Source organism: Arctopsyche grandis, chromosome 12 (genome assembly GCF_051622035.1).
Source record: "Arctopsyche grandis isolate Sample6627 chromosome 12, ASM5162203v2, whole genome shotgun sequence".
Lineage (NCBI taxonomy): Eukaryota > Metazoa > Arthropoda > Insecta > Trichoptera > Hydropsychidae > Arctopsyche > Arctopsyche grandis.
The window spans coordinates 27910386-27935016 of NC_135366.1; the positions used below are offsets into that span (position 1 = coordinate 27910386).

The window sequence follows — 24631 nt, forward strand, 5'->3', positions numbered from 1 at the left end:
AATGTGCGATCTAATGGTGCTTACGGACTAAACCAACGACGATTTTGGGCCAACTTTTTAACCAGCAGTAGCGTACAAAATATCGAAATAAAAATTAAATTTTAAAATTGAAATTAAACATCAAAATCAAGCTAAAGAGCGAGATTGAGCTAAAATTAGATCATCGTTGATGTTTTGAATTACGACGATACCGCATTTAAAACCAGAGAAATATTATAATTTCTCTGATTACGAGCGAAAAAAAATATTGTTAAAGTCGTCACGAGATGTTACTGTATTTCCACTTGGATGATCGATAAAAAAAAACAATTCATAAAAAAACGCGGTGTCGGATGTCGGTGATTTGTCAAAGGGTTTTTTTTCTTTCGTCGAAATAAAATTAATAATCACACATTATCCGATAAATTTTACCTCTGAAATGATTTAATTACTTGATTTATTTCGACGAGAGAAACAATTATTTATTTATTTATTTATATATATTTTAGCTATCAAGCTAATTTAAAAATACATCTTAATTATTATACTTAACTCTAAAATTTATAATTAACTTATATGTACTGTCCCTCACAGAGGTGTCTCTTCGCACCTCGCAGGAATGCATCCATGTTTTTAGCAGACCTGACGCACTCAGGGAGGGCATTATACATGAGCACACCCCTGTGAAAAACACCCCCAGCCGTCTTATTCTTTCTTACTCTACTTACAACTAGTTTGTCCTTATTTCTAGTATAAAAACTATGTTTATCTCTATTCCTTATTATATAATCATCAAAATACTTAGGTAATAAAATTGAAGAATAAAAAAATCCGTTTGATGTGACCGACAACACCCCGGGTAAGCAAAAATCGTTGGATCACCCATACTAATACATGATATATTCTCAGTAGCTGCGCATTACGGGGAAGTAAAAATAATAATTCTTTGATTTTTTTTCGATCTTAGTGCGTATCTTTGTAAGTCAAAACATCTTTGACAAACAAAAGTCGAGGATTACCTGTATGTGATTGTTGATGATCTAATTTTAGGTCAATCTCGAAAATTTATTTAAATTGTGCATGTTCTGTTTTAACTTTCAATATTTAATTTTAATTTTAATATAATGATTATAATTTTATTTTGATACTTGAATTTAATTTTAATATAATAATAATAGTTCTAATTTTGATATTTAATTTCAATTTTTAAATTTAATTTTTATTTCGATATTTTGTACGCTACTGGTTTTAAAAGTTGGCCTGTGGGCCGTTCGTTGGCTTGGTGCGTACGCACCATAAGGCTACGGCTTCAACTTCGTTGTATATGAATGCGTTAACATGTACATTTTATCGGTGGCCCTCACTGCATCGAAAGTGACTTGATCGAAAATCCAAAAATCAAGATTTTTAGCGATTTTTATGACAATATGTGAAATAGTCCGTTTACCATGCATACATATGTAGATCGGCGGTCTCCGTGACGGGCCGGAATGTGAAATGCCGAAAAACGCAAATATCGGAAGGCAAAGATCGAAAATCAAAAGATCAAAAAAAAGGGTGCATGGTAAACGGAACATACTCACTTAATTTGCGCGAGCAGGGTACACCAGGAACAAGAGGAACAGGCTTTAACTCCCGTATTAATGTGCGCGCGCAGAATGTAAGGGCGAAAACACACTGAGTGGTACATGTTTTTTTTTAGATACATGCGAAAAAGCGCAGCACCCCTAGCCCATATACATGGTATACATTCCCAAATATCACCCCTTGGAGTGTTTCCGGTGACATTTTATCCTTGCTTGACAGTGATAGATAACGGTGAATCCCATATTTGAAGAATTAAAGGAAAAATATATGCACTCTGCACGTGCAACTACACCCGAATTTGGGGAACACCCACTGTCACAGCGTGGAGCTAATGACGTGACGTTCCGTACCACTCAGTGTGTTTTCGCCCTAATTCTCGCACGCTGCATGACAACACTGACAAAATTCAATCATACAGTGTACAGTGTGGTACACATAAACACCAAGTGAAAATAAATTTAAAAAAACCTTGTAAATAGCATCAATTGCAGGCGAAAAAGTTAATGTACATTGCAATGTGCACTGGGCCTGAGGAGGTTAAATTAAAACAAGAACATCATATGATAGATGTCAAAATATAGGAAGCGTGGGTGAGAAGGGTAGTGGATATAGTGAAGGGGTCTACGTGACGAGACAGAATGTTAAATTACAGAAAACACAAATATCGGAAGGCAAAGATCGAAAATCGAAATATCTTAAGTCGAAAGATCAAAAAAAAAAAATGGTGCATGGTAAACGGTACATACTCACTTAATTTGCGCGAGCAGGATACAACAGGAACAAGAGGAACATGCTTTCCTCCCGTATTCTGCGCGCGCACATTAATACGGGAGGAAAAACCTGTTCAAATTAAGTGAGTATGTACTGTTTACCATGCACCCTTTTTTTTTGATCTTTCGACTTAAGTTTTTTCGATTTTCAATCTTTGCCTTCCGATATTTGCGTTTTCGGGCGTTTCACATTCGGGCCGTGACGGAGACCGCAATATTACATACATGTGTTGCCGGTGCTCTTCAAATGTGCGATCTAAAGGTCTGACCGCACTATACGACAACCGAACGATCCGATACTTCACAACAGTGTGCGACAATATTAGGTAAACCGCACTTGAACGACAGATTATGTCAATCATTCGTTTGATACCTCGGAGCAAAGTGGACGAAACGGATGGTATTATAGTATCTTTGATATGCGAGGAAGAAGAACAATCGAGAAAACCCAAAAGATTATGGCTATATGCTATTTCATAGTCACCGTATGAAGAAGGAGAATAATTGTCGCAAGGTAACCCCCCACTCAACGACACCTTGGGTCAAAATTGGTCGAAAAGTCAACTTTGACGCAAGGTGTCGTTCTACGTCATGCGACTGTCGCGCAGTGCGATATGTCTCATACAATTTCATACAAACAATATTTGGTCGCGTACTGTTGTGAAGTGAAGGATCGTTCGGTTGTCGTATAGTGCGGTCAGACCTTAAGTCTACATACAACATAGCATGTACATTTTACCGGTGGCCCTCACTGCATCGAAAGTGACTTGATTGAAAGTCGAAAAACATAATTTATGACAATATCAGCTGAACCCGGCGTGCGTTGCAATGCCACAATAACGCATGCAAATTCCGTTTGTCGGAATATCGCAGGCAGCGAACACGTTGGTCGCGACGCGAAAACATTTGAAATTATAGCGTTGCAATGACACTCATTTCCGTTTCTGTTTCCGTTTTTCCCGCAGTAATCTTCCCGGACATGCATACAACAAATTCTGAAAGTTCCATAGTAATCGGTTCAGTGGTTTAGGAGCCTATTCGAGGCACACAGACAGACAGATATTCATTTTTATATATATAGATAGATAGAAGATGTGAAAAAGTCCGTTTACCATGCATACATATGAAGAGCGGGTAGTATTACCATACACACATATATAGTACCGTTTACCATTTATACATACTTTTCGATCTTTCGGCATTTTACGTTTCATGCTAGATAGGTTCGACTATAATACAGAATAGTGCATACAGGGCCGAATTCAGATTTTAATTACTTATTATGGCGTAAACAAAATTATAAAAAAATTATATATAGTCGAAATTAATTTAATATGACGTATTGAGTACTCGCGAACATACTTCTTTCATTTGACGAAGTCTCATCGTGTAGAAAACACTGCTACCTATAAATACATACGTAATCATTTTTATCTGTAATCAAAAAATATCACAAAACTAGGTATGTAATTAAAATTTTCATAAATCTCAATACCGAAACACCTTTAGTGTATTCATATAGGTGTGCATTGGTGTCATGATAAAACTTTCTCGGTTGTTAACGTTAAAATGTTAACAACCGAGATTTTTGAGCTTCTTGGTTCACAGATAAAAAAAAACCAAGAAGCTCATAGACAGAACGTTCACAGGTAAATCTAATAAAAACGATAAGAATAGCTTGCTAACTACCATATTTTCAAATTATATACAACGAAAAACTAACCGTCCCGTATGATTCAATTTTCCCATTAATCAAATTCCACACTTCTCAAGTAGCATGTCGATAAAACCCAAAGTAAGACAGCCTTTCCGTTCTCGGTAAAAAATCGATTGTAGGAGATCACACGGTAAAATGATACGAGCTAACTGAGAATTAATTCGACCTTTTACATCGAGTGCAAAAAATACAGTACTAGCGAAATTTCACGCGTGCTATAAAAACATCACGCACTTATAGTTACCAATTCCATAACGATCTTGCAACGAATCACACCTGTAGAAATTTATACCTTAAAACTTATTGTTTTTTTTTTATATTTATAAAATTCTGTGCCCGTTGCAGCAGACAAATCTCTTTTTGGCTGCGGGTCAGAATCAACCAAAATGTGACTTTTATGAAAATGTTTCGGTTCAAGTGGGTATTTTCATTTTAAAATAGTCATTTAGTGAATAATCAGAAAAATTCTATTGTGATTCCATTCCTCGTACATTTTCAAAATTGTGTATTTTTTTTTAAATCATCATAATAGTTAATTATGTATGTTGATAAATGTCTTAACCATTTTTATTTATCTTTGATTTCACTAAAGCACTTTTAAGAATTTTACCTCGACTTGACCATCGTATTTCAACGTGTGATAGCTTAAGAACAGACCAAATTTTCGCTGTTCTTTGTCTATTGTTCGGCGTGCATTGTTCATTTTAATGATGAAGCTTCTTTTTTGCACTCTAGCTTTGTAGTTTGCTCTATTTCCTGGAAAATAGACCCAAAACGCCCTGTTTTCTGGAAAAAGCACGCTTCCGGTCCTACCTCTAGTGATAGCAAATCTCCATATATCACGATTCAATTTTTATTATTTATTTTATTTTATTTTATTAATTGAAAAATCAACAGACAGGATGTACATAGATATGTATAAAAAAACAAATAGTAAATAAATAATATATGTAACATCCGATAATACAATAATATATGTAACATTTATATTTATTTATTTAATATACTTGGGGGAGGCGGCAAAACCGATAGACCCAAGGGATTTGATCATACATATTTTATCAAATTATACATATTTGCAAATTAAATGAGAAATATAAAATACATTAAAAAAGACAATATTAAAATAAAAAATATATAAAAATAAGAGAGCAAAAAAAAGTAAAAATAAATAAAACAGAAATACGATTTTGGGAAAAAAGAATTACAGAAATCCTTTAGTTTAAAAAAAAATATCAAGCTTATTCTTAAAAATATTAACGATATCAGTAAAGCCCGGACCCAGAAGGTGCCGCGTATTGTTCAAATGTTGTAAATGCATTGTTAAAAGTTTGCCGAACCTTTTTTACAAAGGATTTACAACAATGGAACAATGAGCGGCCCCTTGGCTATTCTACCTCTAGATATCAGTGGTTACCATATTATTGGCTACGTTCACACTACCGATATCTACACCCGATATTCTCGAATTTCCCATATTCCCATATACTTGTGGTTGCTATTTAGGAACTGGTTATGGAAAAATTCGCAAATATCGGGTGTAGATATCGTTAATGTGGACGTAGCCACTGGGAAGACTATTCCAAACTGAAACCATTTTCTTCCAAAAAAGCTTTGAAGCGCCTATTAACGCAGATCGGGATACTAATTTATATATTTTTTTTAATTCTAAAAGCCAGTTGGATCAATTCCTAGTGAAAAAATAAAATGCAATCTGGTTGATATGGTTTGAATTTCCAAAATCAACTTATTTATTGTCTTATTTCAATTCAGTTCAATTGGTACAATTTAAAATGTGTCATTTATATGAAATAAACTTTTCATATTTTAGTTGACAGTTAGTTGAAAAGAAGTTCATTGAACCTGAAGCGCGATTTAAATAAAGTTCGCGCGACGGAGATGCCGAGCGTGTAGGGGCGACTGTGGTCCAGTCCAGTCCAGTCCAGCTGTGCAGTAGATCTGCTCTTACCAGTGTCAGTACTGCTCCAACGTTATCAAGGTCATTAACTCGTCCAAACAAAACCATGAAGAATTCAACATAATCCCATCACTGACCTCTCTTCCTTCTTCCATTCAACCGTTTTATCCTTTACAACAAAAAGACAAACAATTCTTATGACGTTATGACTATGAGTCTTACAGTACTCGATGCACTTTTATTCGCGCCACCTGCTGACTAAAACCACATACCTTGTCCCAGTTTATTATGGTTGGGATTAAACAGCTGTAGTCGTTAATTTATAGCTTCGATAGCAAAGTACGTGCATAATGCCGTTCAATTATACTATTCGATTTCAACTAAACTTATAAATACACCAACTTCTAGTGAGTATTAAAATTGAAAATACTTCAAATTATTGAGTTTTGGCATTAGTCATACTGGGTTATTTGGAAGACGAGAATTTCTCGATGAAACGTCGAGAGTTTAATCAAACTGTGCTCACTATTATCTGTCCAATATACCAATGGATTCCTCGTGATTATGAAAGTTTGTGGCTATTTGCAGGAACTATATCTGCGAATTATTGGCTATTTGCAGGTACTATATCTGCGACATGCGCAAAGCCTTCTGCGCATGCGCGTGAACTTATAATCCGATTATAATTTCTTACATTTAATGTATGCTAGACTTGTTTAATCAATCGTTCATTATACATGAGGCAAATAAATTTCGCACGTTATTATAATTGATTTATATCATTTAGCTAGTTCGCGGCTTGTAGTTGTATGTAGGTATTATACGTTGTATATGATAATAACTTTCTAACAATTAATAATATTAACTAATTTGAATTATATTTTTTACTCCATGTCACTTTACGAGTTCGAACTAAATTTTAAGAGGTTTAAAACAAAATTTTAACAGTAAACACGCTGACAGTGACAGTTCACGCGCATGCGCAGAAGGCTTTGCGTCTGTCGCAGATATAGTACCCGCAAATAGCCACAACCGATTATGAAAAGCTATTGTTAAAACACCATCTTTTCGACTTTCTAATTGAAAATATCATGATTTTATTTTATCTTTAATTTATACCAGGAAGGCATTTACAGGTAACCATTTTCGCCTTCTTTCCCAAAAACATTATACATTTTATATGTATTAAAAAAAGTAAATACATATCATTTAACATCCACAGAGACATTTTATGGTCAAATTTTTAAATTTGCAGCATCTTATACAACTGTGAAACTCGAGATTTTCCCAGAAAATAGGTAAGGTTGTCAATTTATTGGAACCGTTTCCATTGAAATGAAAATCAGATAAATGGGCAAACTCTGACACGAAACGATCGACCTGGAGTCACAAATCCAAGGTCTGGCCAGCATAAACCAGTGGGATGTGAACCCTTGACCACTTTGTTCAAAGCATTACATGCTAGCCACTAGTCTATTCTGCTGGTTGATGATTTATGTAGTTGTTTATAATTTAGCTTAGTAACCAGTACAACTATCAAACTCTAATATCAATTCATTAAAAATTGACTCGAGGTTTTAACCTTTTCGAAAAATTGACTATGGATCAAGTTAAAGTACCGTAAGGTATTTTAATAAATCTAAAGCTTTAGATTTGGATAGCAGACAGATAAACATTTATCTTTATGTGGATTATAATTTATAAGTATTGGACCTCAGTAACTAGCAAATATACAGATCAAAATTAGTGAAAGCATGTGAGGATTTTCCATTGTAATTTTTCGACTTCTGCTGGTCCATATTGAGGATGTATCAAAATCAAGCAAATATAGTTGTTTTCATAAATTTTATTAATCATAAAATATATATACATAATACATAAGCACCTTACATATACATAATACAATCACAAAATCAGGCCACTTAAAGAAAAACATATGGACAGAACATAATAATCACACAAAAAAAAAATAGGAAACCAGTATAATCTCGGGAAATATTCAAATCTCATTCCACTTAATTCCAAGACTATCTTTTACCGTGCTTCGTCTTTTCGGCAAACATCCCATGAACCATTTGTATCAAACTGTTCACAAAACCGGTGATGATATAAATTCCACCGATCATCGAAAACAGTCTGATCGTGAACTGCACTATATTATCTCGTTCTTGGGACACCCGCAGCTTCAACGCGGCCATGTCATACTTGAAGAATATCCCAGGCATTCCGTGGGAACCCTTATGATGGTTGATCGGTCTTGAATGTTCTTTAGCTGAGTACTGATACGTCTTTATTTTCGAAAATGTAGTATCAACTTCGGTGGGTACGACGTCAATAAAATACTGATAGAGCATTGTTGGTACATCTGTGTATTGCTCGTCGCCTTCGAGAGGATACACGATACCGGGAGCCTGATCTCCAAAGCTGAATCGGTTTATGCGGTGACTGAAATTGTACGATTCTTCTCCATACAACATGCTTAAGTGGATGTGGCCTCTAGGTAAGTGGAGACTCTTTCCAACAGTTATATGAAAGTTACCGGCAACTTTGTTCAATATGAGAGAGCCGTGGACGCGACAAGCGTCATGAGCTCTGTTCGGTTCTACCAATCGTGGCGGCATTGAACCTTGGATTGCAGATTGGCCTGATCTCCATAAGAGTTCTGACACGGCGTGGTATTCCTCGCGCAAGTACGAATTGATGTGTCTGACCGAGTCGAAGTGTAACTTTTGCTCGGGACTCAGTTCAAACCACGTATCTTCCTCTTTGAGTTCGCCGAATGCGAATACGTTTTGGTTTGTTGAGTCGAGTATGTCGGCTCCAATCAAAGCACACGGCATGGCTACAGTCATGTCTATGTTGATTTTGAGCTTGGCATCTAGATCAGTGTCTGGTGAGAATTTAAATATTAGATTGCTGTGTATGTAGTAGGATATTTCAGAGTACAGTAACCAGAAGATTAAGATGAGGGCTATGATTGATAAGGTGCCCCCGAGGGGCGAAGTCTCCACACAGACGTCTTGGACTTTGTTGAAGGCGTCCAGTTCTTTGATTCTGTTGAGGACTCGATGTCGTGGGCCACGATAGCGAAGCATGTTGGATTTCACCTCCATCGTACATACATTTATGTAGTTTTGGTATTATTAAAGTTTGACAGTCCTATTGACACGCCGGCAATAGCAGTGTTGCCGCTCGTTTGTTTATATGTTGACCGCGTGAAAAAAGAGCTAGTTAGAAGTCTCAAAAAAAATTAGCTAAAAAAATATCTTAACATTCATGATGGTACGATCAACACTTATAGTCAACAAGTACAAAAAACAAATCGCCCATTGGTTTGGGTATCGCACAAAGATTTTGAAGAAAGCATTTTTAGTATTGTTTCAATAAAGTCCTGAATAAGAAAAAAAGTTGCTAAAAGTAAAAAATTCAATTTTGTAAAAACGGTTCGGTGATTACATTCCAAATGTGAATCGCTACCAGGATAACCGCCGCTACGAAAATTGCTCGCACGGATCTTCTGTCGCACGAAAATTTGTCACACAGGAAAATTGCCGTACAGGAAATATTGCTCAGCAAATGCCTTTGTTACGAGATTTGGGCAGTTTCCTGCACGGCAATTTTCCTGTGCGACAAGAGATCCGCGCGAGCGATTTTCGTAGCAGTGGTTATCCTGGTTGCGATTCACATTTGCGATGTAACCCGTTTACCCCTTGTATTATGTACTAAATATAAATAAATGTCATCTTAAAAACTCAATCAAGTTTCATAGGCCAGGAAACGCTCGTCCTTTAATATAGTAAATAAAAAAATAAATAATAATTAACTGCTACGTATGAAGAGGATGGGAGATTCAGGAATTTTTTTTTAAGTTAACACTCAACTCGTCTGCGGGAAACTCTACTAGACTCTCGGGCTGCTGGGATAGGAAGAATTGATCTCTAACCTGTCCAAGGGAAGCCTCTTGAGAAGAGCTGGGACAGGGAGAATTGATCTCGACCATGTCCGTGGGAAGTCTCGGGAAGGCCTGGTCTCTTCTCGCGCGCCAGGAAATCAACGTCTGGGGAGTGGGGGTCAGCTGCTTAATACCAACCCAAACTATTGGCATTGCTGCCAATCGAAGGAACAATGAGAAAGACGTAGTGTTACATCTTTCGTATTAAAACGGAAAATTAACAATATTGAATGACAGATAAATACAAAAATACGATTGACGTTCATTGATTGGTAATAAACCACAATGCATTAGTTGTGATAGAGATATCTTATGTCTTTCACAACTCATGCCTTAATTTTAGTAGCGTGATGTTTTTTTAATAAAAAAATCAATTTTTGGTATTCAATTTTGACTCTTGGTCGAAAGTATTAACGTTACGACTGAAACAGGAGAAAAAAATATAACTGTCATTCGTTGGCGTTATGGGTGTGCGTCGTTGTCAATATGGGTAAAATTTTCTCAATCATTTTAATCACTTAAACGACCGTTTCCGCATGAAACAATTTACACATTTAATCCACAAGACTGCAATAAAACATTTTTTAAACAGTTTAGTCATAAATTGCTTTTAATAGTGAGTTAATTTTTATGTGCAATTTGACAGCCGAAGAGTCTTGTGAAACATTGGACTGTTCAGGAAAATCAATCAAGAAAATCATCAAAGCGACCGAACAAGAAGCGAAGACTCTTGTCACGTTGATTTTAGACAACAATGAATTGCAAAGGTTGGACTGCGTCGACTCTTATTCTAGGCTCGAAAATGTACGTATACATGCAATACAATATCGATCTGCAATATAATTTTTGATCCAATATCAAAACCACGAAACCAACATGTATCGATTTTTAAAATTCAATTTCAGTTATCTGTAGCGAAGAATAGTTTATTGCGTATGCACGGAGTGGGTCGTCTGACGAGTCTCCGGCAACTGAACTTAAGCCACAATTCCATATTAACAATCGAAGGATTGAAAGAACTCATTTATCTCAAAAAGCTTCAGCTAGCTGGTGAGTGTTTCGTGCTATTTTCCATATAATGGATTTATCAACTAATCTGATTTTGCTTGTAATTTTAAAGTAGATCATTTTGCCTGCTTTTATTATTTTTTGTTTAATATTAATCTTCTATGTATATGTGTGTGTGTGGTTTTCTTTTTCAATTGACTAATATTTCATGCGTCATCTAAAAAATACTTTTACAGGTAACAACATTAAGTCAATAGAGCACCTTAATAACAATATTCATTTGGAGTATTTGGATCTTTCTGATAATCAAATATCTCACATATCAGACATTTCTTGTTTAAAACATTTGAAGGTAACATATAGCATTAATAATTATTCTAATACATAATATATCATATTTGGGTGTTTTATTATGTGTGTGTTTTAATACTTGTTGTGAATGTTTTTAATTTGGATTTATTTTGCGTGTTGATTTCAGCATTTGCATTTGGAAAAGAATCGAATAGGAAATCTGAGACAATGTGAACGCTATTTGCCGTCTTCGCTTCTCGTACTCGGTTTGGCGAACAATTTCCTCACCGATTTGAATACGTTATGTCATCTCGGGCATTTAGGAAACCTCGAAAGTTACAACATCGAAGGCAACCCGTGCGTTACGGTGAACGGACATGAAAAAATGTATCCTTTGTATGATTCTCAATAATATTCAGATTGGTATTTATAATTTTGCGAGTACTGAACATGTCAACTAACATGTGAAGTAATTAAAAAAAGCCAGCAGTATAGCTCGGGGGTTGCTTTAATGCTAATCATGGAGAGGTTGCCGGGTTCGAGTCCTGGGTTCACCTCGACTTAAATGAATTTATTCCGAGTATAGCTGCAGTGTTGCTGGTCAGACTTGAATATTTATGACTCCAAGTCGATTGTTTCCTACCAGAGTTTGCCAATTTATCCGATTGTTGAAATGGTTCCTCATCAAATCGCTAAAATCATCCTATCTACTATTTGTCACCACTATTTGAATATGATTTCAAATTTATAATTACTAGTGTTGTGCCCGATGAAATATAATCGCATGGGTTATGGCATATTAAGCTATTAAATAAACTAATGAAAAAAAAAACTAAAAGGAATGTGTCAGTTCTGTGTTCGATTTGTCGTATTTTTTTTCAAATACCTTTTAAATATATTTAATTTAATATTTATATTTAATTGTTTAATATGAAAAAAAATGGTAAAAAATACCTACCTACCTACATATAAACAATAGAAAAATTAATTAATTAATTAAATAAATTTTCAATAGATGGCGCTAAATGCTCGGAGACTTATTTCCCTAGTGGACACATTGGTAGCAAACAGTATATATAGAAGTTTTTCGTTCATCTGTTATTATGTTCGTATTACATTCGTACGTTTTGTTTGCAGTGTTTTTACATATGTTGAATCGAAACAACTTTTATAGTGCGGCGAGCGTTATCTCACACATAAACACACAGAGAAGCGCTATTATAATATGATCAAATTTATAATTATAAATTTATATATGTATAAGTTAAAAACCATAGGTATCGCTCAAGTGCAGCCTACAATGGCATCATGGTAAAATATAATTAAAAAAAAAGTTCAGAAAAAAAGATAGCGGAAGAAACGTTTCAGTTTGTTATGCAATTTATTTATTTACATTTTAGCCTCAGTGACATGACAGAATACTCTAATGCGTCACCGTGACCAGACATATGTATAAGCATAATACAAATACTATATATAAGAAAATTAACGAGACATCTTTATATGTTATAGATAATAAATTTTTGAAATTATATTCAAATAGTGGTGACATGGTGGGTTAGATGGTTTTTGCCAATTTGATGGAGTAACCGCTTCAACAAAGAAATCAGATAAATTGGCAAACTCTGATAGGAAACGATCGCCTTAGAGTCACAAATATCCAAATCTGACCAGCAGCATTATAGATTATCCTCAGAATAAATTATTTTCCCATGTTGCTGCTGCCAATGAATTTTCTATCTTACTATTTCTAATGGTAATTAGATTATTAGTCACATCACTAATTTTCAATTTAAACGACACATAGATAATATTTGTTTGCGTGCAACAAAAATGCTGGGATTCTTACTAAGAGTTAGCAAACCTTTCCAGAGTACGTTGGTGCTTAAAATTCTTTATGAATATTTAGTACGTAGTATTCTAGAATTTTCTTCTATTATATGGAATCCTACCCATATAACTCATTCATTGAAGATTGAGAGAATCCAAAAACGGTTTCTCAGATATCTTTATTTTAAACAGTATGGTTATTATCCTTGGCTATATCCTAGTGCATTCCTATTAGGGGCGTTAGGTTTCAACTCATTGGAGTCTCGTCGGAATATGTTACTGGGAAGACACTTTTTTAGCTGTTGAATGGGATAATACACAATCCTCAGGTTCTAAAGGAATTTAGGTTTAATGCACCTTGTAAATTCAGGGACTTGAGAAATCGTGATTTATTTGTTCCTCCTGTGGCTCGCACAAATATGTTGTCAACGGCTCCTATATCTAGAGCGATATATCTGCTTAACAGGATTTCTGGTGAAATTGACCTCTTCAATATAAACTATACTAATCTGGTTGAGTGGTTGTTGAGGAATGCCAGTGGTTGATTTTGCCTATTATAAATATTAATGATTGTTATTACTTTATCTATGTTTTTTCTTTTTTTTTATGATTTTATGATTTTTATGATGTTGTGTTAATATTGTTATTATTATAAGTTATTATTACCGTTATCATGTTATTATTACTGAATGACCGGCCACAACGACGCGTTGGAGATCTCTGTAATGTCACTGTGGCTAATATGTTAAATAAATAAATAAATAAATCACGATCGCCCAAAAGACAATTTTTGCTATGAAAATCGCGAATACGGAATATTTGGCACTCGAGTTCTCGTTAGTATGATAGTTATCGTTAGTATGATGGACTTATCGGCTGCCAGATGTTCCGTTATATATAGATTTTAGTGACTTTTGGGCGAGCGCTTTGTGACCAATAATCACCGAACCATTTCTAATATTACATCAGATAAAATAGGCAAATTTCAACAAAAGACGGACAATCTATATAAAGTATGTGGAGATTAGGTGATTGGTGCTCGTCGACCACTGGTTTACCAGCACTGATCACTCGATCGCGCTTTCGTGCCAAAAAGGCCACGGCGTATGAATAAACGGTATACAATAACCAATAAGGTCTCTTAACCCATTGACCAATGATCACTTTGTGTTGAGAGTATCAGCTGTGTATAAATATTCGGGGGATTTGTTCAGTGCGTCATTCGGAGCTGGCTGGTCCACGGATCAAAAACAATAAACTGCCTCTATCACTACTCGCTGCATCTTTCACTCCGATCTCGGAAACCCCTCTACACGTCCACGCAACAAAATGTTACTAAATTGGATAAATAATTTCGTTTTTCACCAGGATTTGAACCTTATAATTTTCGGTTTATAAGCATATATTTGTTGGCATATCGGTGAAATTACATAAAGGGCGTGCTACACAGGTTTGCATAAGTACAAGTTATGGTATACAAATTCTGTCCACTCGTCTGTCAGTTTGATACGAAATATAGTAAACAGATTGAATATTAATTGTTATATGATGGGTAAACGTTACATAGCCTAGCTGCTTAATATTGCGTAGGGGTGGGTAGAGGATCCAAGTAATAGGCCAAAGTCGCTTCACAGCATTTATTGGTGATTAAGGAGATCCACGCACTTCCCGTGCTCTGTCCAGAATGTCTTGATATGGTCTAAGTACCTCCTTATAAGGGACAGGTCGCTCATGGCATCTTCGACGTCCGGTTTGTTTACCTATTGTTATAGTCACGTACTAGGATATGTATTCCCACGACACTCAGTCCCACGCTATCGCTGTCACTTCTGAGAAGGGACCGGCTGCCGTTACTAAGCCAATTTGGTGGTCATTGTTTAGCCTACTTGCACTTAGCCTGGAGATAATCCTCGAAAATCAATCATAACGGTGGCTCCTTTTAGTATACGCTACAATATCATATCACTAACCTAACCTACTAGTTTCATACACATATTTTCATTTATATCGTAACATTTTTCCTTGACATATATCACAGCGACTTTGACTATCGTCCGTTTGTCATCAATTGGCTGATGAACGTAAAGATGCTAGACGGCTACGAAGTCAACGCAATCGAAAGGTTTGCTTCTTCCAATCAATTTAAAATTGAAACAAACATCAAAAGCGACCAATTTTCTTTTCCAATACGACACTTGTTGTTTGTAGTTCACGGCCCATAATCAACTGAATTATTGACGAGTTATCGATTTTCAGTTTAAAAGCCGAATGGTTGTACAGCCAAGGCAGAGGACGTCAATTCAGAGAAGGAGAACATGCACAACTCATCCAATACCTCGCCACGACTTGCCCACTCGGAGCCGCCGCTCCGGAAACCGAGGAGCAGAGAAAACTTCGTTTGATACTGAGCAAGGTAGCAACAAACCAAAACAAACTAATCGCTATACAGCTCGATATTATTATGTAATGTACTTGTTCAGGCTCAGCATCATCAGCAGCAGCTGCGAGAGCAAGGTCCGACCCCTCCTCGGCCTAAGCAGTCTCCGAGGATGCATCGTACGTATTCGCATTTCATCATAATCAACAGTATATATATATGTATGCATTATTATTTATTATTGCAATGTTTCCAGCACGGATAACGGGACGCGTGACCAAGTCTCCCGATCGCGCCATGTCGAGCAGTTACCACTCGGCGCTTCCGAACAAACACCACATTCTGTTAAATCAACAGTCTGGATCGATGTCCGCGAGTTTCTCCGGTGAAATACCAACGAATAGTACTCCGACGAAGACTCAATTGAATCGGAGCATCGCCGATAGTACGTACAGCTCGGCGATGAGTCAGAGCTTCGATTCGTCGTCGTCCAGTTTGGTCTTCAATTCCGACGCTGAAAAGAGTCAGAACACTGCCAAAGTGGTTGAGAATAGTAAAGTTGTTGAAAAGCCTGTTGCTGTTGCCGTTGTTGAGAACAGTCGTAAGTTTTTGAATTTTGTTAATTTGACCTTTTCGATTTACTCGGTTTATAGGCCACTTGTATTTTAAATTTGAAAAATAAGATTATTGAAAACATTCTGTACGAAGAAAATACAACCAGCAGTGTGGACTAGTGGTTAGCAAAATATTCCTTTAAGCGGAGTGGTCACGGTTCGATTCCCACTAGTAGCTGTTGGCCAGACCTTGGTTTGTGACTCCAGGTGGATCGTTTCCTATTAGAGTTTTCCAATTTATCTGATTTTCATTGAAACGGTTCCTGTAAATTGGCATCACCTCTCTTGCAAATCTCAAGTTATTCAGCATCTTGAGGTTCGCCAATTTCTATAATAAAATGCTGCAACAATTTCTCCATATATTTCACTGTGGATGATGTTTGTTTGAATTCGCATTGTATGAAAATGCTTGTATTGTTTCCTATCAGAGTGTGTCAATTAATCTGATTTTCATTGAAATGGTTACTGTAAATTGGCATTTCCTTTCCAATCTCTCTTGCAAATCTCAAGTTATTCAGCGTCTTGAGTTTCGCCAATTTCTATAATAAATTGCTACAAAATTTCCTCCATAGATGTCGCTGTAGATGATGTTTGTTTAAATTCACATTGTATAAAAATGCTTGTATTAATTGTATTGTATCTGTAGTAGTACACTCGTCGCTTTTGAGTGATCTGTAAAGGCGAGTGTACATGTTCGATTGGAGTTTGTACATGTCCTACCAGAGTTTGCTAATTTATCTGATTTTCATTGAAACGGTTCCAACAAATTGGCAACCTTTACACATTTTCGAGTTTTCAGCATTTCGTATTTCTCTGATTTTTATAAAAAATGCTATAAATTTGTCCATAAATGTCTCGCAAGTCGGCTTTGATAAAATAAACCATGCTCAGATCTGAAAAGATGCGATGGGCTTCTCACATAGGGGGCTAAATGCGTGGCGATACGTGTCATGTCTTCAATATACCCAATATTTGAAAAGTGTGATATTTGTATGAATTCACATTGTATAAAAATGCTTGTATGTATGTATTAATTGTACTATTATATTGTATTAGTTAACTTGTTGCTTTGGAGCGATCTGTAAAGGCGAGTGTACATGTTCGATTGAAATAAAACAATATATATATAGGAGCATGCAATACCTCCAAAGCGGTCACTTCTGTATATTGTTGCGTAGGGGTGGGTGGGGGATCCAAATAAAAGCTTCACAGCATTTATTGGGTAATTAAGGAGATCCACACACTGCCAGTGCTCTGTCCAGAATGCCTTCACATGGCCTAAGTACCTGCTTATAAAGGACAGGTCGCTCACTGCATCTTCCTCGACGCGTTTGTTTACCTATTGTTATTGTCACATACTAGATATGCAGTCCCACGGTCTTGGGCTGTCAGTTCTGATAACTCTAGCGGGAAGCGACCGAATTGAGTCCATTCGGGGGTCTCCATTGTTAGCCGACAGCACTTAAGCCTGGAGATAATCCTCGAAAACCAATTATAGCTGCCGCTCCTTTTAGCATATGCTACAATATCATTACCCATACTTACGCCATGTTGTATTATTTCAGCTCAGCTAGATTCTAACAAAGCCTTCAACCAACCGCTGGAAGCCGCGTCGAAAATGGTACCCGTGCCCGATTCCATGATGAGCCCCGACTACCAGGGCCCACTGTTTGCCCCGCAGCTGATCAACTCGGTGAACAAACGCAACGTGAACAGCGGCCTCAGCTACCAGCCCAATTCACGCCATCTGCAATCCAATGAGACTCCTAATTCTCATTGTGAGTCGCCACTATCGGCACGAAGTTCCAAAATGCCCGTGCACACGAAGACTTCCACCACGGTTCATATTGCAAAGCCCACTATGAATCAGAGCGTGAAGAACAACAAAGGTAAATAAGTATAGATTTGATGCATCATACGTTTCATATCAATGTGGGCTTTGTTATTATATTAAATATCTTTTTAGGTTCACCTCAACTTCCGAGGAGTGCTATGTCTAGTCCTAAAATGCGTCATTGTACAGATCAAAGAAAAGGTGTTTAAAATGTGTTTATTTATTTGCTGTAGGAATTTTAAATATAAATTAAAAACAAAAGAATAATATTTTATTCGCCTTCCAGGAAGCTTTTCTTCACGAATCGTACAAAATAATACCGAAGAGGCGAACCCTCAAATGTCGAAGCATATTTACAATCAGGGTTTGCAGAATGCTGTGGATGCTGGAGGATCTGGCCATGCAAAGTCGAATGATATGTCTGCTAAAAAGCACAATGGAAGCAATAAGACTATCCAATCGTTGACGAATCATACCGAAATACAAGTATGTATTCATCTTTATATTGCTTCTCATCTTCATCAGAATCTAAAAGAGTTCCTTGCATTGTGGAACCGTCAATATAAGATGTATAATAGTTTCATCATTGGATATAGATTTGCCTTTATTACACCATTTAAAGAACGTTTTGATTCAAATATTTTTCCCAGGATTCTAGATAAAAATTCCTAGGAATTTCTGTCCCGGGTCAACCCGGGCAGAAACTTTAGTTGCCAATTTGTTATAACCGATTTCAATGAAATCAGATGAATTAGCTAGCAAAGTTTGATAGGAAACGATCGACTTTGAGCCATATATCTAAGGTCTGGCCAGCAGCACCAGGACAGGGAATGAACCTGTGACCACTCAGTTGAAAGCAATTCACGCTAACTAATCAGCTATGTTGCTTGACTGAAATTATTAATCATTTATTGGGTGATTAAGAAAATCCACGCACTGCTAGAGCTCCGTCTAGAATACCTTCATATGGCCTAAGTACCGGCTTATAAAGGGCAGGTCGCTCACTGCATCTTCCTCGACAAGTTTGTTTAACAATTATTATAGTCACGTACTAGATAGATATCTAAGGTCTGGCCAGCAGGACCAGGACAGGGAATGAACCCGTGACCACTCAGTTGAAAGCATTACACGCTAACTAATCAGCTATGTTGCTTGACTGAACTTATTAAGCATTTATTGGGTGATTAAGAAGATCCACGCACTGCCAGTGCTCCGTCTATAATTCCTTCATATGGCCTAAGTACCGGCTTATAAAGGGCAGGTCGCTCACTGCATCTTCCTCGACGCGTTTGTTTACCTATTGTTATAGTCACGTACTAGATAGATATCTAAGGTCTGGCCAGCAGCACCAGGACAGGGAATGAACCCGTGACCACTCAGTTGAAAGCAATTCACGCTAACTAATCAGCTATGTTGCTTGACTGAAATTATTAATCATTTATTGGGTGATTAAGAAGATCCACGCACTGCTAGAGCTCCGTCTAGAATACCTTCATATGGCCTAAGTACCTGCTTATAAAGGGCAGGTCGCTCACTGCATCTTCTTCGACAAGTTTGTTTAACAATTATTATAGTCACGTACTAGATAGATATCTAAGGTCTGGCCAGCAGCACCAGGACAGGGAATGAACCCGTGACCACTAAGTTGAAATCATTACACGCGAACTAATCAGCTATGTTGCTTGACTGAACTTATTAAGCATTTATTGGGTGATAAAGAAGATCCACGCACTGCCAGTGCTCCGTCTAGAATACCTTCATATGGCCTAAGTACCTGCTTATAAAGGGCAGGTCGCTCACTGCATCTTCCTCGACGCGTTTGTTTACCTATGTATTGTTATAGTCACATACTAGATAGATATCTAAGGTCTGGCCAGCAGCACCAGGACAGGGAATGAACCTGTGACCACTCATGAGACGCCATTTTGAATTGTATTCAAGATGGTGTCTTATCTCATTGGGAAATATTACTGAGTGAAAGTTCATATACCACAACAGGCTTGATTAAATGTGCTAAATTAGTTATGAATTATCATTTGATTATTACACATCTGCTCGATTAAAAAAACGCAGTTTGATTTACTGTAATTTTTTTAAACTGAAATTTCGGAAAATGAGGCTATTTTAGCTTTCAATTTCAATACAAGTTTTTGCCCAGTACAAAGTTTGTTAGTTTAATTACTGATGCTATCAGAAGATTGATTTAAATTTAATGTTTTCGATTTTTGGTATATTTGAATTACGATTCTCTGTCTCTGATACAGTGACTTTTGGGAAAACACGGTAACATATTCTCATATTTTATTTTCATTAGAGTGTGTCGCTTTTATTTTTAGGTTACTCCTCCGGATACCCAAGAGGCTAACAGTTCCGATGAAGATAGCGAAATGTGCATAGAGAAATTGCAGTGTATAAGAGATGCCGCCAATCAAAGGTGTGATTTTGAATTTTTGATGACATTCATACATATGTATATGAATTGATTCACGTTATTTATTATTAAATGTAGAAGGAAAAAGCAGTCTATATCCGATAGTGGATCTTCGGAGAATGTAGCATCGACTTTGAACAAATCTAGCAAGGGCAAGTCAGCACACTGCGCCGCTATTACCATTCAAAAGCTATGGAGAGGCTATCGGACGAGGAATCTCAATCAGAAAGCGGGCAGTATAATGCATTCGATTCAGACTATGAGAGCTCGGCAGTATATCGAGTACGGTTTCTTTCGATTCGAGCGAAGTTTTATCGTTGGTGTTTATTTTTATTCGGTTTTTGTCTTATGTTATAGGAAATTGTCGTGCGATATGGAAGCTACGAAGGCAGCTCTAGACAGCGAGAGGAAAATCCAGCAGCTCCAAATGCAAGCTATCAACGCGCTCTGGAAGAAGATATCGGCCATCGAAGCCGACTGTAGAGGGAAAGGTTCTATTGTTTTCGTATTTGTGTTCGTTTGTGATTGTGAAATGTGTCGTTTTTGTTCATTGTGGTTTAAACGTTTATTTCAGGTGATGGAAAGGTCGATAGTTGTAAAAATTTGTTGTCGCTTACAGAGAACTTGGAGAAGTCTGACGATACGGACGATAAGGATTTGGCTGTCAGGGAGTTGACGCAAACGTGTAGTATGTTGCAGTCGCAGGTCTGTGTAATGAAATACATACAACTGTAGATCTATCATTGTATCTATATATGTACTAGGTAATTGCTCGAGATTTGATTGTAATGGCTGTTGTTCGACTTAAGGTGCAGACACACAAGAGTGGTACGCAGCACGTGTTATAGTTTTGCACATTAAAAAAAAAAAATGCTAGCACGCCTAATCTATACTGCTGTGATCCTGGACAAAACTCACCCCCTGTAGTGTTTTATCCTTGTGTTCACATAGGTTTCATAGTCGGGATTTCCATGTTTGAAAAAATGTAAGAGAAACTTGTCGAAATAATAAGATCGTACGATCGAACAATGACATGAAGAAACGTCGATCACAGCTGAAACCACGAGCATGTCCATGCCATTTGATTTAGTGTGTTCTTACTATTATGGATAAGCATCGTTTGATATATACCAAAAATGTATTTATTAGCTTCACTCTACTGTTTAGTCTATACCGTCAAAAATGGTTCAGAGACGAGATATGACTTTTCTTATAGATCTATGCCCAGTGAACCCGAATCTGGTAATAAAAAATGTTGATTGGTTCGAGATTCGGAGATATATGTATGCGATTTTTCTATATCTTCGTGTTGTTCGATCGATATCTCAAAATCTGTCGATTTCCTGTTCAAAATGAATATTGGAATCTATAGTCGGGTATTTTATCTTTCATTTGTAGTACTTTTCAGCTTTCAAATCTCTCTAAGTAGTCGTACAGTTCAAACCAAAAGTCGAAAGTACGTATTTTCATTTCGGATTTTTTCCCACTGTTAATACTATTTTATATTGAGTATTTTCTATTGAAACATGTTTATTGGGATAGTGTTCTGGCCACACTATTTTTTATTTTCGTTTAAAAGGGTTAATAAAGGGATCTATAAGAAAATTCATATTTCGTCTCTGAACCATTTTTCGTGTCGAACAGTGTATTTTAACGACATACAGGGTTTAGCTAGTATTGAAGTAAGCTATTGTTTCGGACATGCCGCTAGAAGAGTTTAATCATTAACGAAATAATTAAAATTTATATTGGAATCTTGTGTCAGATCAAACCGATGACAGCTAGCTATCCAAACGTGGCTTTCTACTGCCCCTTCACAACTCACTTAAACAGTGGTAAAAGTTACTTTTTTCCCCTCATGATATTCTAGATACAATGTTGGAACTGTACTTCTATACTTTTCGCCCTTTGCTTCTCCACTATCCTACTACACACTATCGCTAAAATTGAATGTTTTATTATTTTGACCGATTTTTTAGGTTCAACAATTACAAGGATCCATGCGTGACATTTTACAATTTGTGTCCAATCGGCATATGACGGTGTCAGATCAATGGACCGGTGGGGGCGGCATCGCAACTCAAACTGAAATAACGGCCGTTCACACCCCTCAGGTTTGCTATAATTGTTTTCATTGGTTATTCATAGGAATATTGCGTATTGTTACTATTGGAGTATTTTCACCAGGGCGACAGTGCCGTCGGTTGGCCGTATCAGAAGATGGCTTCCAGACCGTGCTCCTTGTCCCTGACTGTCCAAAACAACAACTTCAAGAACGCGCACTCGAACGGTGATAAAAAGGACGCCTCCAACACCACAGTGACGTCCACGGAAGTGAACCTGCCCGGCGAGGCGGACGTCACATACGACAAGGACGCGTCCAAGTCGAAATTGGACGAGGTGAACGAGGATAGTGTTCGATCGAAGGACGTCTCCGGCGACGACTCTGACTTGGCTACGAATTTGACGAAGGATTGCTTGGGCGTGTCGAGTGGTGATAAAACGTTTGTACTCACCGAGGATGTTGAAGCGTCGAAGAAATTATAGATGTTTCAGCATGTGTGTGTGTGTGTGTGTGTGTACACTATAGCAAATATCAAATGTGATGTTTGATGTTTTCTATATGTATGTATGTACATGTTTGTATTTTATTGGAGCGTGAATTTCTATTGCTATAAGCGTATTGATTTAGTTATTATTGGCGGTTAAATTGAAGCAAATATTATATTATTATTATACATATACATATATATGATAATTCTATAAATTTTGTATTATAAAAAATTCAAATTCTTAGTGTCGTAAGATTTTATTCGTAAGAATTGAATTATATATATATATATATATATATATATATATATATATATATATATATATATATATATATATATATACGTATATTGTATATGGAAAAAAATGCGTGCATGCGTTTGTAAGTTTGTCGAATGCATATGTACTTTTTTCTATTTCAACTACATATTTTATTGTATACATTCCTCAATAGCGTTTAATTAAAAGTAAAACACGATTCATATTTAAAAATTAATACACTAAATTTATATTCATTCATTCAAACAGGGTTATTTTTTATATTATACATACATAAAATACGTTCAAAGTGTTTGCTTTGTTTATACATACATACATACATACATAAATACATATTTTTCATTTTGATATAACGACGACGTGTACGTTTAAGAGGCTTAGCTTTAAATATTGTACTACACAAATTCACAATACTTGCCTTGTTTTTTTTTATCACCGAGAGTAATTCGCGCGTACATATTGATGTGATATTTAAATTTTAATTTGTGTGTGTGTGTGTGTGTTTTGAAGCTTTGAATTTTTGAAGTACATAAATTTACGACCAATGTGGGTTTTATCCTAAATGCACTGCTTTAACGTACGTACGTACATAAAAAAATATTTATTATATGTAAAAGCTTAAAATGTTTACTCGTAACAATGTGACATTTTTATTCCTCTTCTTTTTAAAATACATAAATGTGATATGTATGTGATCTAAGACGATTTGTATTTTTGAGATTATTTTTTTCGTTTTAGTAGTATTATTATTATTGTGTAACATTTTCCTAATGTGGAAATGATCAAATGAATACGTGTGATTTTTTTTTAAATATTTTTGTCGATTTTGATTTATTTTAATTTGTAACACTGTTTGATCTGACTCGCTGGTCTAATTGAACGAGCTTTGAAAGTTCGACCTGATCTGCCGGATGGTAGGATTGCCAAATTAACTGTTATTTGACTGGACTGTGGTGATAGTGGATGTCGTGTTATTCACTTTCCTTATTATGGCTCGTTTAAATTGGGATACTAGGCGCACACGGAGACCCGAGACGCATATGGAGACACAAGGCACGCACGGAGACATAAAGCTCGCACTGGGACACGAGGCACGCATTGAGAGACAAGGAGCGCACTGAGACACCCCGAGGAGTGCACCGAGACATTAAGCACACACCCAGCATCTGAACTAGTACCGTCAATTAGGACATAGGAGGTAGTCCCTTTCTTCATTTTGGAATATTGAAAATGATAGTGCTATCACAAGAACCAAAATATACGAAATCATTGTTCATATCTATGTATTTAAACCGAAAATTGTATTGAAATTTTGAGACTTGTATTGTTTTGGTCAATGGTCATAGTCTCACTCTCTCGTGCCTGCTAAATTTAAACATTATCTGTTTTTATCTGTAGTAGAAGGTTCGCAAAGTCCTTTAGTTTAGCCTCCATGTGTCGTTCTTGCCGATTGTCGTTATTTTTGCCGAAGAACGTTCACCTTTCATCGTAACT

The 24631-nt window shown here is 36.5% G+C and overlaps 2 protein-coding genes across 3 annotated transcripts in view; one reads left to right on the forward strand and one right to left on the reverse strand.

Moving 5' to 3' along the window:
• Positions 1–9141, reverse strand: part of LOC143920393 (endoplasmic reticulum-Golgi intermediate compartment protein 2) — a 67342-nt gene extending 58201 nt beyond the window's left edge. Inside the window, exon 1 of the mRNA XM_077443279.1 lies at positions 7987–9141. Coding sequence (XP_077299405.1) covers positions 7999–9084 — 1086 coding nt within the window. The 5' untranslated portion in view covers positions 9085–9141 and the 3' untranslated portion in view covers positions 7987–7998. The remainder of the gene's footprint in view (positions 1–7986) is intronic.
• Positions 9142–10358: 1217 nt separating this feature from the next.
• On the forward strand, positions 10359–21286 carry Cep97 (centrosomal protein 97kDa). Of its 2 annotated transcripts, XM_077442160.1 has the most exons (16): positions 10359–10413; positions 10570–10727; positions 10829–10973; positions 11168–11283; positions 11410–11609; positions 15091–15174; positions 15309–15465; positions 15533–15608; positions 15686–16030; positions 17609–17932; positions 18010–18078; positions 18164–18363; positions 20214–20311; positions 20387–20590; positions 20666–20799; positions 20883–21285. In XM_077442160.1, the coding sequence occupies exons 1-16, from the start codon at positions 10410–10412 to the stop codon at positions 21041–21043; spliced, it is 2475 nt and encodes an 824-aa protein (XP_077298286.1). In that variant the 5' UTR covers positions 10359–10409; the 3' UTR covers positions 21044–21285. The 2 variants fall into 2 exon arrangements, with proteins under 2 accessions (XP_077298286.1, XP_077298285.1); XM_077442159.1 differs by having other exon boundaries at positions 20666–21286.
• Positions 21287–24631: the final 3345 nt, after the last annotated feature.

Coding starts and splice junctions, on each gene's coding strand:
- Cep97 (XM_077442159.1), top strand. Junction 11,610..15,090: donor GTGAACGGACATGAAAAAAT/GTATCCTTTGTA, acceptor CATATATCACAG/CGACTTTGACTATCGTCCGT. Junction 18,079..18,163: donor TTGTACAGATCAAAGAAAAG/GTGTTTAAAATG, acceptor TTCGCCTTCCAG/GAAGCTTTTCTTCACGAATC.